General features: G+C 39.3%; 1 protein-coding gene across 3 annotated transcripts in view; it reads left to right on the top strand.

Annotated features, from left to right (window-relative positions):
* ESR1 (estrogen receptor 1) overlaps positions 1 to 17,067 on the top strand; it is a 250,814-nt gene that overhangs the window by 189,873 nt on the left and 43,874 nt on the right. For all 3 annotated transcript variants that reach the window (XM_087718286.1, XM_087718285.1, XM_087718284.1), the window contains one exon: positions 11,733 to 12,065. In XM_087718286.1, coding sequence (XP_087574412.1) covers positions 11,733 to 12,065 — 333 coding nt within the window. The remainder of the gene's footprint in view (positions 1 to 11,732; positions 12,066 to 17,067) is intronic.

Genomic DNA, 17,067 nt, shown 5'->3' with positions numbered 1-17,067 from the left:
CCTCCTACTGGCTTCCCCTTTGATTTTGCTTGTGGGAATCTGGCAGGAAACACTGGAAATAGCGATCATGTGCTCTCAGCTCACTATGACATTGTAATTGCGGAACCAAGTACTGAATGCCTGGATTTCAATCACCTGACACAGGGATTGTTCAATGCCTGGAACTTGGCTGTAAGCCTTCCTTGTTCAGTGTCGTTGGAACTTTGAACTGTTGCTGAACAAGTAGGCATAATCCAAGGACTATCTATATCCAAGTGGGCATTTATGGAAGACAGTGAATTAAGATTGTTGACTCTATATAGCAAATTTATATACAGACATGTGAAGAAGGAACACAGTAGACCAATCAGATTTTCATATATTTATAATAGGTGAAATATTTTTTAAATTTACATAACATGATTCAAGAGCAGAGAACTTATTTAAGGTGCAAAGTAAATGGAAGAAATCAGAGAGTGCAAATAATCTTAGAAGCACTGAGTTACAAAAAGAAAATACTATATCACAATATACTATCTATATAAACTTCTCTTCAATAACAAAAGTTGTTTTGATATTTTATGAAATAGAAATAAATAGATGCTTTGTTAAGTGACATTTTAACAAGAATAGTAGCTTAAGGAAATACTTTTCTGGAAAAAAAAGAAGTTTCATAAAAAACATACTGTTTAGAACACAATACTCTCAGAGCAGAAAGCTGCAAAATTTGGGTCAATACAAAAGCAGCTAGAATGAAAAATCTCCTGGGATGCTTGAAAATAGGGGAAATGATTTGTAAACTTTAAAATCTTGTCTAAAATGTTGACCGGTGATGCTAGTTGTAGATCTAATCAATAGTTAATTCTTTTTTTAAAATGAGATTTGCATTTGATAATAAGTTTTTTTCAGACGTATGTTGTCTCATTTATATGGTGTATACTGATGTAACAAAGGAAAAAGTTTGCGTCTTTTGATCCTGAGTATTTTATGTTCTGAAAGATTCCCACACCTCCTAAATGTCCATTTTCAACTTAGACAAGTGTCTGCAAAGCTAATCTGTAATTACTCACCATACATTAAGAATAATGTGCAGTTTGAAGTTGCTGCCATTTACATTGTACACACATTGTGAAATTAACTTTTGATTCTTATAAGAAGTACCATAATTTTCTGGAGTATAAGATGCACCTTTCCCCCCCCAGAAAAGAGGGTTAAAATTTGGGTGAGTCTTATACACTGAATGTACCCACCCCCACCCTCACCAGAGGACAAAAATGTGAGGCATGGCGGCAGCGATTGTCTCAGGCAATTCCTGCAACCTGGAACAGCTGATTGGGGGTATTCCTGCAATCCATCCACCCACCAATCAGCTGTGCTGAATCAGGCTGCAATAAGTGCTGAAGCTTACCGGGCTGGTCAGAGTTTGCAGCAGCAATCACATTCAGAAAGCACAGTAACTGATTCAGCAGGATTCAAAATAATAATAGTATACAATACTTTACCAAAAGCAGGTTTTCCAATGTAGCAGCAAATACAGGCAAAACACAAGCAGTTTCACTTTCAATTCTCAGCTAAGCCAGGCTCCTTCCTGTCTCCTTGTTGTTCACCCAGCAAATTTCAGAGTCCAAATAGCCCTCATTGGCTGACTTGGTGCTATGCCTATTCATTGGCTGACCTTGTTACCATATGTCAGCTGAATACCATGTATGCTGGTAGGCAGAGGCAGAATTTTTCTTATTATTATTCTATTCCCCAAAACTAAGATGCGTTTTATACTCCGGAGCATCTTATACTCTGAAAAATATGATATATAGGTGACAGCTTACATTTGCTGCCTACTTGATGTGTTTTAAAACACCTTGCAAAATTTTTGCTCCTTCTTCAGAGATAGTTGTGAACAACTATTGCATGGATCAGTCTAGGGCCATGATGGAAAACCTAAGGCATGTCTGCACTGGCCAGCTGATTTTTGGCCTTCTGGAGGGCCAGGGAAGGCCAGTTTTGCCCTCCCCAGGCTTAGGAAAGCCTCTGGAGCCTGGGGAGGGCGAAAAATGGGATCAATGGACCAAACTTCTGTTAGGCCCATTGGGCCTGTTTTTCACCCTCCCCAAGTTCTGGAGCAGTGGGTCTCAACCTTCCTAATGCCGTGACCCTTTAATACAGTTCCTCATGTTGTGGTGACCCCCAACCATAAAATTATTTTATGTTTTCCACATTTTTTCAAAAATATGTGTTTTCTTAGGTGACCCCCTGTGAAAGGGTCGTTCAACCCCCAAAAGGGTCGCAACACACAGGTTGAGAACCACTGCTCTGGAGGCTTTTCTGGAGCTTGGAGAGGACGAAAAGGACCTCCCCCAGCCCCCTGGAGGAAATACCAAGCTCAGCTTGGAGTCGAATAGTGTAGCGCACGTGGGGGGGGAGCGTGGGAAGGGTTGCGCGTGCATGCATATGTGAGGGCATGTTTTGCATTATGGGTGCTGGCACACGTACGTGCTATCATGCACACACCATATTTTTGGTACCCAACAACAAAAAGGTCAGCCATCACTGGTCTAGGGGATTATCACAATGTATGTAGTTTAAGGGTTAGAAATACATAGTTTTATCTACTCTGATGTTCTCAGCTGGACTGCTTGTGGAGGAGGGAAATCTCCATCTGGTAGGCACGAGTCTTGGCAGCTGGCCCAGTTGTCTCTCCCCCCTCCCTCCCCTCCGCTGAATGGCAGCCGGAGCTGACATTACCTATAAGTAGCAAAAAATGAGGGACATGGTGGCTCAGTGGCTATGACGCTGAGCTTGTCGATCCAAAAGGTCGGCAGGTTGGTGGTTCGAATCCCTAGCACTACGTAATCTTACTTGTCCCAGCTTCTGCCAATCTAGCAGTTTGAAAGCATGTAAAAATGAAAGTAGAAAAAAATAGGAATCACTGTTGGTGGGAAGATAACGGCATTCTGTCCACTTCGGCATTTAGTCATGCTGGCCACATGACCATGGAGACATCTTTGGACAGCGCTGGCTTTTCAGCTTTGAAACAGATATGAGCACCGCCCCCTAGATTCGGAAATGACTACACATACATTATATGCGAGGGAAACTTTTACCTTTAGCAAAAAATTAACTAAAGAAAGTCAACAATTTTGCATAGTTTTTCTTTTAAGTAGCAAAATTAGTGTAAAACATGTGGTAATTACAATTTTTAAAAATAAAATTGAAATCTATCTTTCTATCTTCCTTCCTTCCTTCCTTCCTTCCTTCCTTCCCTTTTTTTTGAGGTTCAAAAGTTTTATTTCTTTTAAAACAAACATTTCATCATTCCTCAATCAGTAAGACATCGGAGTACAATTTTTTGTGTGTCAAAATAGTTCTAGTTTACCACCAAATTCTTGTCTAGCCTAATGTATACCCCTCCCTCCCTCCACCCTCCCCCCGAACCCCGCCTCCTCCCCCCCGACTTCCCAGAACCCGTACACGGTATGGATTTTTAACAAACACAGTCTAAAATCTATTGAGAAAAAAGAAATAAAGAAATTAATGACATCTCTACATTGATCTTAGCTTCTTCTTGCTGAGCTAACTTTAAACAATTTAAATAATTTCTGATCTTAAGCATAGGCTAACTGGAATTTCTTGGTCCCGTATTTATTTTGTATATAGTCAATCTATTTTTTCCAGTCTCGTTTATATCTCTCATTTGAGTGATCTTTAAGATATGCCGATATTTTAGCCATCTCGGCTAAGTTTGTAACTTTAAATGTCCACCTTCCCTTTTAAAATAATGTAGTTTGAAAGCTTTAAAAAAAGAATGGACTAGAAGTGACTCATTCAGATGTTAGCATAGCATTCCTTGAAGCTTTAGAAATCTGTTCTTGTCTGCTGCTGAGGTTTTCTCTCTTTTTATTATATTAGGAATTCATGACAAAATTTGATGAACTGAAAAAAATAGGAACTTTTTTTTGCTATTTTTTGTCCTTCAAGAGAAATAGCATTCACACTCCCTTTTCAGTACCAGAGAATTAATAATGCTCTCTCCTTTTTTCCTATCCTTCTATGGGATAAATGGAGAACGAGTTAGAAATAAAATCATATAAATCTCTTATGAGCAAATGATGCATATATAAATTTCTATAAGTCAGTACATTTCCACTGCTAATGTAAGTGGAACAGAATACATAAATCATGCCCACAATTACAATATAAAAGGTTGTTAGGAAAAATTTCTACCAAATTTATAAGGATATGCAACTTTTTATTTGTTTGCTAGATTGAAAACCAGAGACAGTGATATGTGTTTCATTGGCAATAGTTAGTGTTTTTTTTTAAAGAGATGTATCTATTGTAACTTTCAGCACATTGGCACATTTTACTGTATTCATATGTAAACTTTAGGTATTTCCTTTCTAATGATTATACACTACTTGGGAAAGCCAACAGTAATTAAAATATAAGGTACATACCATTTATTTTTGAGTAATTGGAGATTTTAATCTTGATAAAGAATCTGACATTGTTTGAAATGAATTAGTCTTTTAGTCTATGTCACTGGCAAAAAATTTTGGGGGAAGTAAGTCAAAATAAAAAAAAATGTACCTACGCATTCTTAATTACTCATTGGCAGCAAAGCTAATTAATTAAATGTTCACATAGTTCTAATTTGTCTCTCTTTCTTGTTATGAAAAAGATTTAGTTCTGAGGAAAAAGAAAAGATAATTCTGTCTGACCATTTAATAAGATTTAGTAGAATTTTCCTTGTACACAGGATTTGGCACTCTCTCTACTCCTATTTGATATCTACCTTTGTTGGGGGTGTTACTTAGAACCCAGACACCCAATGGGTACGATATCATCAGTATACTAATGATACTCAATTGTCCATCTCCTCCTCTGGCAAACTAAGCAGCACTATTGATGTCTTATCCTGATGCCTGGAGGGTGTATGAGTCCTGGTTCACAGGTTCAACTGAATCCTGGCTAGCATGAGTGATTCTGAGGTTTTTTTGGGGGGTGGGGGTCTTCTGGCTTTACTCTCTTTAGTACTGGATGGGGTGGCCCAATTTTTCATAGTTTGGGGTCCTACTAGACTGACAACTGCTGCTCAAAGAGCAGGAGCACTAATGGCCAGTAATTGCACAGCTTTGAGTTGTGCACCAGTTGTGCCCTTTTCTAAATTCTGAGGCTCTACTTACAGTTGCTCACATCCTGGTCATTTCCAGAGTAGATTACTGTAATGTGCTCTACATATGCTTGAAAGCCTATCTGGAAGCTTCAACTGGTGTAAAATGTTGTACTCTTAGGATGGTACACGTTACCTCTCAGTTTTGGGAGCCACATTAACACTGCCAATCTTCTTCAAAGTATAATTCAAAGGGCTGGTTTTGACATTTAAAGCCCTATATGGCGGGTGATCAGGCTGTTTGAGGGCAGAATGGGACAACTTTCCACAGCCAACTCACCACAACCAACTTGCCGCAGCCAACTTGCTGTGGCCAAGTCACCGTGAGGCAACTTGCCATGGCCAACTTACCATGAGACAACTCGCTGCGGGACAATTCAACAATTCAATTTAATTATTTGAAATAATTAAAACATTTTTTTTTATTTTTTGTCATTCACATTTCATGTTGTCTCTCCTTTGGCATTCTTTATTTAATTATTCTATTCCTCTTACTCTTTTCTTCAATATTAGTGTAACTCTTGTCCCATAGAGAGTTGACCTATGGCAAGTTGAGTGTGGCAGTTGTCTCACAGTGAGTTGGAGGCAGCAAATTGGCTGTGGTGAGTTGGCCACAGAGAGCTTATTAGAAAAAAAACACATTTTCAGGGCCTTCCAAGGGTCAACAAGTGTGGGACTAATCTCAGGAGAAACGATGATTGTAGAAAAGGCATGCCATTTGGATCCCAGACAGGATCTGCACCATACTAGTTTTGCTGGACCTGATGGGGCAGGTAGATATAATTGAGAAGAAGTGGGTCTATGACAATTCGCTGTGGCCAACTCACCATAGCCAATTTGCTGCAGCAAATAATTTAAAAGAATATGATACAATTAAAGATGGGGAGGGCAGGGTTATGATGAGGGGGAGGTGGGATTTGTTGTTAATTGATCACTTATCTCCACTGAGATGTTCCCCCATTGGAGTCCCCCATTGGAGTCTCGAGCTAACTGGCAGAGCCAGGTCTTTAGGCTCTTGCAGAAGGTCAGGAGAGTTGGGGCTGATCTCACACCAGGAGGGGAGGCAAGATAGCAGCAGGAATAGCGCTTAATACCTGAATACCTGATTTATGCAAAAGAAGAAAATATATTTGTGTCAATAATATTTATGTATTTTATTAAATCAGTACAATCAAAGATAGCAATAGCACTTAGATTTATATACCACTTCATAGTACTTTACAGCCCTCTCTAAGCAGTTTACAGAGTCAGCATATTGCCCCCAACAATCTGGGTCCTCATTTTTCCCACCTCAGATGGAAGGTTGAGTCAATTATGAGCCGGTGAGGATCGAACTCCTGGCAGTGAGCTGAATTAGCCTGCAATACTCTGTTTTCCCCAGTTCGGGTCTGAGCCTGGTGCTGAAGCCAATGATAGATGCCAGACACAAGGTGCAGGTTTTCTGATTGCTTTTTATTGAGGTATTCCAAGGAAAAGGCCCCCTGGCAAAAATGTCAGCTTTCTAACTACCCATAATTGCTACAAGCTTTACACATGCATATTTCCTATGGATCAGCATTCTTTGTTCTTGCCAGACCAGTGATATATGGTGAGGTTTATGGCTGGTGAGACACACAAGTCAGTTTCTTCACCTTACCCTCTGTTATGAGATGTAGATCAGGAGTGTCAAACTCAAGGCCCATGGGCCGGATCCAGCCCATGGGGTGCTTAGATCTGGCTCGTGGAACCATTGGTCACTCACTCTTTCCCCTGCCCAGACCGCCTCGGGGCCTCTCTGGCTACCTCTGTCCATCCGCGCCCGGCAGCTGCGATGACATCATCAAGATGAAGAGCGAGAAGGAAGAGCTCGGCAGTGAGAGGGCCCCGCCACCCTTAGGCAGAGCACCGAGGCCCCTTCGCCTCCAAGCCACTTAGTCTTGATGACGTCACTGCAGCTGCCGGGCACAGCCGGATGGAGGTAGCCAGAGCAGCGCCGAGGCGGTCTGGGCAGACGAAAGAGTGAGTGAGTGATGGAGGATCAGGCAGCCTTATCCTCGCTCACTCACCCACCAGACTGCCTTGGTGCCGCTCTGGCTACCTCCATCCGTCGGTGCCTGGCAGCTGCGGTGACATCATCAAGACAAAGTCCAGTGGAGGCAGAAAGGTTCTTGGTGCTCCTGGACTTCGTCTTGATGACGTTGCCACAGCTGCCGGGCGTGGAAGGACAGAGGTAGCCAGAGCCATGGTGAGGCAGCCTGGCAGGTGAGTGAGTGAGTGAGCGAGGATCAGGCAACCTGATCCTCCCTCCCTTGCTCGCCAGGATGTGTGGAGAAGAGTGCCAAGTCCAGCGGAGACAGGAAGGTTCTCAGAACTCTGGGAAGCCGCAAAAGCGACTTGGGAGCACCGAGAAACTTCCTGCCTCTGCTGGATTTTGCACGCTTCTCATGACTACAATAGATGTCCAGAAGCGGAATGAGCGCCCTCTACTATGAGGCAGGAGAACTGTGTGCCTCACCTAGTCTGACGTTTTAGGCGTTTTATGATCCTCAGCACAAGAAACACGTTCCACACATAGTTGTTGACAAAAAAACACTCCATTTTATATTATATACATCAGCTAAACTATTAAAAGCAACATACAGAGAGACAGCAATATGGTCTCATTACAGATCATGTAAATCAGCCTCTCAGGCGAGAGCTGAGGTGAGGCTGAGCTAGCTGCTGCCTCACCATGGATGACTCTGCTTAACTATTTTAAAAAGCCTTTAAAAAGCGCCCTCTACTATGAGGCAGGAGAACTACATGTCTCACCTAGTCTGACTTTTAAGGCTTTTAAGCCTCTGCTTAACTCTGCTCGTGCTGAGCGATAATAAAACGTCTAAAAAGCCTTTTTTAGAGGCTTTTTAAAACAGTTAAGCTCTTACCTGACTAGTTGAACAGTAAATGTGAAAATTCTCCAATTTTAATACCAAATAATGTAAAACTGGTGAAGTTAAATGGAAAATAACTTTGTGGTACAGATCAATAGATAAATACAAGCATTTAATTTATTTTTTCTTTTTACATTTTTTTTTCTTTTCATGATGAGAGGTGAGGCTTTTTCTCACTTGCCTCACCTGATTGCGTGTCACTATGCCAGATAGATGCCACAATTACAGTCTTCCTAATTTACTTTCAAGTGTGTGCCATGATCTTGCTTTATAAAGTAGCCAGCCCATCATTCTATTCTAACTACTGCGCCGCCATGGCTAAAGATGTTCCAGAGGGCAAATGCAATGGCAGAAAAGGCCTTTCCCCTGAAACAGTTTTCTCTGATTATTTCAGATGAGAATCGATGTAGCAACCCAAAGTGTCAAAAAAGTAATCAGTTTTTTAGAAGCCACTGTTGGCATCAAGTTCTGAAGAATTGAAACAGAAGATCATCAATTGTAGGCATTTGATAATGATATTGAGCATCCAGTTTAATGGCTCAGGGCCCATGCAGACATCTGTAATTTGCCTGATGGTTTGATTATTTTGAATGAACTCAGTGGCAGTGGTTTGTTTGAAATCAAAATCTGAAATAATTTTCCATGTGTATGCTATCCATGCATTTATATTTCATGCCTAGCTCTTCTCAACAGGAAGAAGCTAACAACTGACTTTATGTAAGGAGAGAAATTAAGCAAAGTTAGGCTGGGTTAGTGCTTGTATGAAACACTATCAGGGAATACCAAGACTGATGGAAAAGTAAAACAAACATAGACTGGAAGTAATCTGCTTCTTCACTGCTATTTTTAAAAATGTAAAGAAGACATTAAGAATTAACCTCAAGGAAAAGTTTATCTTTAAAAAAAAAATCATGTTAGAATAACTATTTATAAAACATGTAGTTTATAAATTACTTTCTTTAAGGAGCACCTTAAAATTGTGGACATCTGCATCATTTGAATGATGATATAAAAATGTGTTTTAAAAGCAGTGTGGGTTTGTGTTTCAAAGTTTAAACTAAGAATGTAATGAACTTAACTTATTTAATTTCTTTATTCCACATTTTCTTAGACATCTGTTGCTCTGAATTCTTTCAGAGAAAGTATTATTTTTGCTAGATAGAAAATGATTTTCCATGTTCTTCTGTCAAGTAACAATTTTTCTAGTCCTAACTGTGGTTGTAAATCAAAGACTACTTGCACTATTAATTCTTCTAGTTCTTCCATGCAGGCCCATGTTCTGACTCTATATTTCCTTGATGCTCTAATTGACAATAATCTATTTGAATTGCAGGGAGATACAAATGCAATGATTGATTGATTGATTGATTGATTGAATGAATGAATGAATGAATGAATGAATGATCCATTGATTAAAAGAACATGACAATTCCCAACACCTCTAGTTTTTTAGAATTTCTTCTTAGTAGCAGATTACAGCATATAGCCAACCTGAATTGACATCAGATATCTAAGCAGGACCAAGATCTACTTTGTAGTTTGCTACAGGTCCTCAAAGCGCTGAACGCGGTTTTGCAATTGACTCCAGCGAGGCCCGGTAGCTGCCGGCTGGGGTGGCTGTCAGGGCGCTGTGGAGCGGACGCGCCGTTTGTTACTGCTTCCAGCAATCAAGATGGACAAGGGAAGTGACTGAAACGGACGCCTTTGGTAGACTTATCAGAATGGAGCAGTAAATAAATTCCATTTATTTATTTCCAAATTCCTAAGAAAGAAATTCCAGAGCTGGAACGTAAACAACTTCCCACAGGTTGCAATTGCAGTCTATTTCTGCATCATTGCTGAAAAAAACTACATGGATCCATCTATGTAATCACTAGAAATCAAACTCAATTCAAGAAAGTCTTTATCTTCATATTTGAATAAAACAGAAAAGTGGGAAAGTTTCATCCTTGTTCATTTTTTCTTGTCATACAGCTTCTTAACTCAGTACTCATATTTTCTAAGTTATTTCTAAGGTAAAATGTAAAGGTTCCCCTCACACATATGTGCTGATTGTTCCCGACTCTAGGGAGTGGTGCTCATTTCCGTTTCAAAGCCGAAGAGCCAGCACTGTCCGAAGATGTCTCCGCGATCATATGGCTGGCATGACCAAAGGCACATGGAATGCTGTTACCTTCCCACCCACCCAAATGGTCCCTATTTTTCTACTTGCATTTTTACATGGTTTCGAACTGCTAGGTTGGCAGAAGTTGGGACAAGTAACGGGAGTTCACTCCATTACACAGCGCTAGGGATTTGAACCACAGAACAGCCGACCTTTCTGATCGACAAACTCAGCATTATAGCCACTGCATCCTTTTAGGTTATTTCTAGAAAAGCCAAAATTGTTCTTAGAATTGCTATTTTCCCTCAAGATGAATCTGTCACAATATTTTTCTAATCTTCTGATCAAAATAATCATAAAACTCTGTGTTCCACTTTATCTTCAATTTCCCACAAGTTTAAAAAGTTATCTTCACCAGATGAACTGTTCACCAGATGAAAAATAATACTGGTATAAACATTCTGATCAGTTTTCTGTTCTATATGTGCTGCTATTCACAACTTTATATCTTTCATGATTCAACCAGATAATGTACATACAGCTTAGAATTGCTTTCTCTATCTTAAGTAAATATAAGCTTTTCTATCTATGACTGGCACAATTGAATCATTGTTGATCTTGGGGATATGTTTACTTGCAAATATATTTTCTAAAAGTTTTACAAATTTTCCTACACATTTGTTAACATGGAGAAAACACATTTTTGTGAAACTTTTAAAGAATGCCAAATGCTTGGAATGCTTGAAAACTAAGCAATATCAAGCCTAAATAAAACTTCTATGCCTGATCTCCAGGAATCATAAAACAAGTTTTATGATGTTTTGTTTTAGTTTGAGCATTTAAGAAAGAAATCAAGACCAAATTTTCACTTGTGAGAAAGTTCTCAGATAATAATGTAATCTTTTCTTTCAGAGTCTGGGTCTGCAGTGTTCTTTCCCATTTAGGAAGTAGGCCTAAAGGCTGTCCTCTAATTCCTAGTTATTCCTTGTCAAATGTATGCTTTGTTCATTTGAAAGAAGACTTACTTCAAAACCAAATGTTACAGTGTGGAAATTAATCAGAAAGTATATTTGTATATTGATTCCTAGCTGACCGGTTTAATGTTCTGTGCAGAAGAATATGATTTGATCAGATATTCCATAAATTCTTTGTAAATCTAGAGTAGACTCTATATTAGGAGGTACTGAAAATAAATAACTGGTATGAAATAATTTATTTCAGAACTGGCCCAAGGCATTTTATTCCTGCAATGCATTAGGCTCCTCATAGTGCTTTACAAGGTTGCATTTAATGTTGTGCCACAATTCTCCTATAAAATACTTTTTGCTCAAATATAAGTTACTACCCTATATTTTATTTCTGCATGCTGCTTGTTGCATTCTATAATCAAGATGCTGATAGTTTGTAAGATTTGATGCTATGAATGGACTGTTGTTAACCACAAGGTGTCTCATGTCTGAAGATGGCTTAAATAAACATTGCGTAGTTTCCAGATTTATGTTTCAATACTGTCACATTAGAGAAATCAGTGGATAATAAAATATTATTTTTTATTTATATCTTCTTCCAGGAATTCGAAAAGATCGCAGAGGTGGCCGAATAGTGAAGCACAAACGTCAAAGAGAAGAACATGATAGCAGAAACATAGGCACAGTAGCAGAGGCAAGGAGCCCAAATCTTTGGCCAAGCCCACTAATGATCAAACATAGTAAAAAAAACAGTCCAGCCCTCTCCCTCTCTGCAGATCAGATGGTTTCTGCTTTGCTAGAGGCAGAACCTCCTATTGTCTATTCAGAATATGACCCTAACAGACCCTTCAACGAAGCTTCAATGATGACGTTGTTGACCAACCTTGCTGATCGAGAACTGGTTCATATGATCAACTGGGCCAAAAGGGTTCCAGGTAAGAATGCTAGCAAAATATATTTAAACAACTATTCATATTGTTCCACATTTCTAAACATACTACCACATACAGACAAATGTTTACTATGTTGTTATATAAATGATATCATTTCCATCATGATGTAAATTACATAAATCATTGTGGATATCACAGCATTAATATGAAATTAATTCTAATTTAACGTCCACATCAAAATTCTTTTGGATGCAATTGACTTGTCCATCATTTGAAGGAGATATCTGGATCATTTTTTTCTTCTACTGAAACCAAAGTTTGGTAAATGTGGGACTAGGTTTTACTGTGTTATTTCTGCCTTTCCCCACAAGATGGTATATAGTAGCATAGGATATTTGTTTCACATTTTTACATCAACAATAGTAATTAAAATGGGTTATGGTCTGTAAAGCGGAATCCATATTGCAAATCACAGTAAAGATAAGTATAATTGTTGTGCAATAATAATTAGAAAACTAAGGAACTGATGCCTTCATCAGGCTTCAAGTGTACCTGATAAGGTGATAGAGGAAGATTGTAGCTTCAGTTGTTTTTGTATAATACTGCTTTCAACCATTAATAGCTAATAATAGCTATTAATAGCCTATCTACCTTGACCATACATATGGACTTCACTGTATATTTGGCATGGTTTCTTCTTGTTTTGAACATGCTTTATTTCTTGGCATGTCTATAAACTCCCAACAGAGCCAGCCAAAACCAATGAAATTCTTGGAAACTCCCCTTACAACTCCTTGGACTTAAAGCTTCAAAAGTTAAAACAAGCCCTTTGAAGTTAGCCCAGTAACTAAATGGCAACAATTAAAGCTGCTATAGCAGTAGACTTATATACCGCTTCATAGGCCTTTCAGGCCTCTCTAAGCGGTTTACAGAGAGTCAGCATATTGCCCCCAACAATCTGGGTCCTCATTTTACCCACCTCGGAAGGATGGAAGGCTGAGTCAACCCTGAGCCGGTGAGATTTGAACCGCTGACCTGCTGATCTAGCAGTAGCCTGCAGTGCTGCATTTAACCACTGCGCCACCTTGCTAAAAGATCTACTGGAAGCAGAGAGAATTTGGGCAGCCAAAGTTTAATGTAACTATACACTGTAGAGTGTATGTGTGTTGAATTGTGTCTCTGAAGGAGGAGGTGGCATGATGGACTACCATGAAGTGGCACATTCCCAGGAAGCGTATTCCAAGGAGGGGGGATGAGACAAAAGACAACACAGCCGAGAACTGAATTGAAGTCTGAGGAAAAGATTTAGCATTGCCATTTTCCAGAATTTCCCAGGGTACATCTGTTGGGATAGAATAGAAAGAATAGAATAGAATAGAATAGAATAGAATAGAATAGAATAGAATAGAATAGAATAGAATAGAATAGAATTCTTTATTGGCCAAGTGTGACTGGATACACAAAGAATTTGTCTTTGGTATATATGCTCTTAGTGTACATAAAATAAAATAAAAAATATTCATCAAGAAACATAAGATACAACACTTAGTGATAGTCCTAGGTTAAATAAGCAATCAAATCATACTAAGAAACAAATAAAACAATATAAATTGTAGAGATACAAGCAACAAAGTTATAGTCATAGCAATAGCACTTAAACTTATGCACAGCTTCACAGTGCTTTACAGCCCTCTCTAAGCGGTTTACAGAGTCAGTCTATTGCCCCCAACAATCTGGCTCCCCTTTTTACCCACTTCGGAAGGATGGAAGGCTCCGTCAATCTTGAGTCTGGTGAGATTCGATCTGCCAAACTGCTGGCAGCTAGTGATCAGCAAAAATAGCCTGCAGTTCTGTATTCTAATCACTGCGCTCATAAGTGGGAGGAGAAAGGTAATAGAAAGGATGAGAAGAAGAACAGTAATACAGTCTTAGTAAATAGGTTGACAGTGTTGTGGGAATTAGTTGTTTAGCAGATTGATGGCATTTGGGGGAAAACTGTCTTTGTGTCTAGTTGTTATGGTATAGGTCAGTGGTGGCTAACCTTTTCCCCATCACGTGGCAAAAGCGGGGGGAATGCAGGGGGGCTTGTGCGCAGGCATGCCCGCACCCACAATGATATATGTGCGACCCCATGCATTCACGATCCCCTCCCATGCGCATGTGTGTGTGACCCCCACCTCCCCTATATTTTTGTGTGATGGACTGGTTTTACACCCTCCCCAGGCTCCAGAGGCTTTCTAGGGGCCCAGGGAAGGCAAAAACAGCCCCCTCGGCGCCCCGGAGGCTTCAGGGCAAAAATAGGCCCTATGGGCAACCTTGAATTTCAGAAACGGACTTCTGGGTTGCCCATAGGGCTGTTTTTTGCCTTCTGGAGCCTTTGGGAGGTTTCCCTGAAGCCTCCAGATCGCGACAAACAGCCCAATGCACAAACCAGCAGTCTGTTTCCGAACCTCCAGTTTGTGGGTTGGATTTTTCACCCTCCGGAGGCTTCAGGGAAGCCTCCAGTAGGTGAAAAATGGTCAAAAAAGAAGGTTGAAGTCAGCTGGACAGTGCATGCATGCGCTCTGGAGCTGACAGGGCAACACCTCATGTGTCCTAACAAATGACTTTGCATGCCACTTGTGGCATGCGTGCCATAAGTTTGCCATCATGGGTATAGGTTTAGTCTAGCAATAGTCTGTCTATAGGGTGAAAGCAAATAAAGAACTACATTTTGGCTGGATTGTTCTGTGTTGTTCTTAGGTTGGGCATGACAAGATAGGTCAGGGAAGAATGCATGGCAGTAGTTTAATTTTTCTGCATATCCTAGGGACCATTTTTAGGATTGTTGCTATCTTTCCTCACTTTCAGCAATGTCAAATCCCTTTTCTTACCACCCAGAAGCAGGGTGTGGTTTTTTTAGTCATTTTATGCAGATTCTTCCTGTTATTCTTTCTCTTGTTCCAAATGCAGCTCACTGCTATTATCTGGTTCTTCTTATTTTGAGATTTTGAACTATAACCTAAGAGCTGACTACCTTCACCTACTTACAGTATATCACAGAAGTGAGTACACTCCTTCACATTTTGTAAATATTTAAGTATATCTTTTAATGAGACAACACTGAATAAATGATGCTTGGCTACAATGCCAAGTAGTGAGTATACAGCTTGTAAAACCGTGTAAATGTGCTGTCCTTTCAAAATAACGCAACACACAGCCATTAATGTCTAAACTGCTGGCAACTTCTGTGATATACTGTATAGGTCATCGCATCACAACTAAATTATGTATTAAGAAAGCAGCACTGAGCAAAGGTCTTGCTCTAGGTGGCCTAAATTTTCTCTTGCAACTTTATATAGGGTCATATTTAATGGTTTACTTTCAGTTAGAAAAGGTTCTTGGTTCAACTGAGGTTTCCATGGGTAGCAAGTGGGAAAGGAATTTGTGTGGCAATCTATTGAGCTCAGAGGGAGGCAAACTAACCTTGTTAGATAATTTGGACTCCAGTTCCCACCAGCTCTGGCCGGTTAGATGTTTAGAAACATTTGCAGCAACTCAGGAGTTAACGCAAGGATTATGGGAGAAAGAAAGATCTATTCAGTTCTGGAACTTTCTCTATGAGAAGGCAACATACTGGTAAATAGATTCGCTTCCTATAGTTTCTCTTTCTTGAATCCAATGTAAACTATAACGTGTAAGCCAAATTTGTTGCTGAAGCATGCAGAGAGCACTATCGTCCTCTTCTTTGGGGGACAGTAATGCTCAGTTGTAGCTCAGGGTGCTAACAAATAGCTACTGAAGTTGAAAAAAAGGATTCCATTTGTGAAGAGGGGTTTGTTATTGTTAATCATAAGCAAAATGTTTGGCATTGGTCTTAAAGAGCCTGGGTAATTATTGACTTTCACTATAGTAGCTCTGTAGTTTAATCACCTTAAAACATTACATTGGGCATGTAGGCTTTGAAGTTTCAAGATTATTCACAGCATTGTAGTTATTTTTTGTGGTTTTCTGAAGCGAAAAGATAAATAAATACCTGGCTTTTTTAAAAAAGCTGCCAAAGCTGCTAGTTTTCTAAAGACATTGTTTCTTTTTAAATTTGTCTTAGTTAACCATCAGTTTTATTAAATTAGGAACATTATGATGAACCAATAATAGATGTGTTTTTATCTGACACCCATGATCCTGATTTAAAAATTGCATAATTGAAAATTACCTCTTGGATTTAATATTAATATTAATAATAATTTAGAAACTATATATGCCATCCAACACCCAGAGACTCCTGACTACACTAACCACTTTTATCCTTCTGCATTTAAAAACACCCTAATATTTGTTCTCAGGAGTCTGCAGTAGATACTATGATATTTACCATGAATTTGGTCATTTGCATAGCAGTGAGAGCTATTACCTCCTTTGGATGCGTTTATAACAAGTTTTAAAAATTATTTTGTTGTAATTCCTAAAAATACAGTGCTGTAATGTCATTATGAGAATCATTTTTTTAAAAAAGCCACACCATATTTAGATTAGAATCAATATTGTGTACTTCTTAATTAGTACCAGAGATATGTCTTGCCATAATTTAATTATCCTGGCAGGAAAAGATCTAAAACAACACAAATATTTTTTTGTCTTGGATGCTGGATGGAATTCAGCTTGGATATTCAACATTGCTGTGAATATTGTGAACTTTTAGGATTGAACAGACAAGGCACGGCGCACAGTAGGTCAATTTGTTCTTTATTTGTAGCATTTCACGAGTACAAAATATTAGTTTCTCTGACTGATTTTTTAAAAAAAGTTAATTAACTAGATAAGGCTTATACAGCCAGAATGTTAGCTTCCCTCCCCTTTCTGGCTTCTGTTTTTAAAGAAATGTGGTAAATTGCTTTATGACATAATTGCATTGTCCATGCAATGTTCTGTTCCAAGATAAGCGCCTTGCCTGACCAAATTGCTTCTGCTAATGTGACAGCATTCTATCCTAAAAGCAGTGGTGGGCTGCAACCAGTTTAACAATCGGTTCGCTTGTGTGCAGCATTCAAAATACAGCAATTTG

The sequence above is a fragment of the Thamnophis sirtalis genome, unplaced genomic scaffold, assembly GCF_051295495.1.
Source record: "Thamnophis sirtalis isolate CommonGarterSnake01/CBP01778 unplaced genomic scaffold, rThaSir2_p1.2 scaffold_6, whole genome shotgun sequence".
Lineage (NCBI taxonomy): Eukaryota > Metazoa > Chordata > Lepidosauria > Squamata > Natricidae > Thamnophis > Thamnophis sirtalis.
Note: the sequence above shows the minus strand (reverse complement) of the source record. Positions and strands in the feature narration are given on the sequence as shown.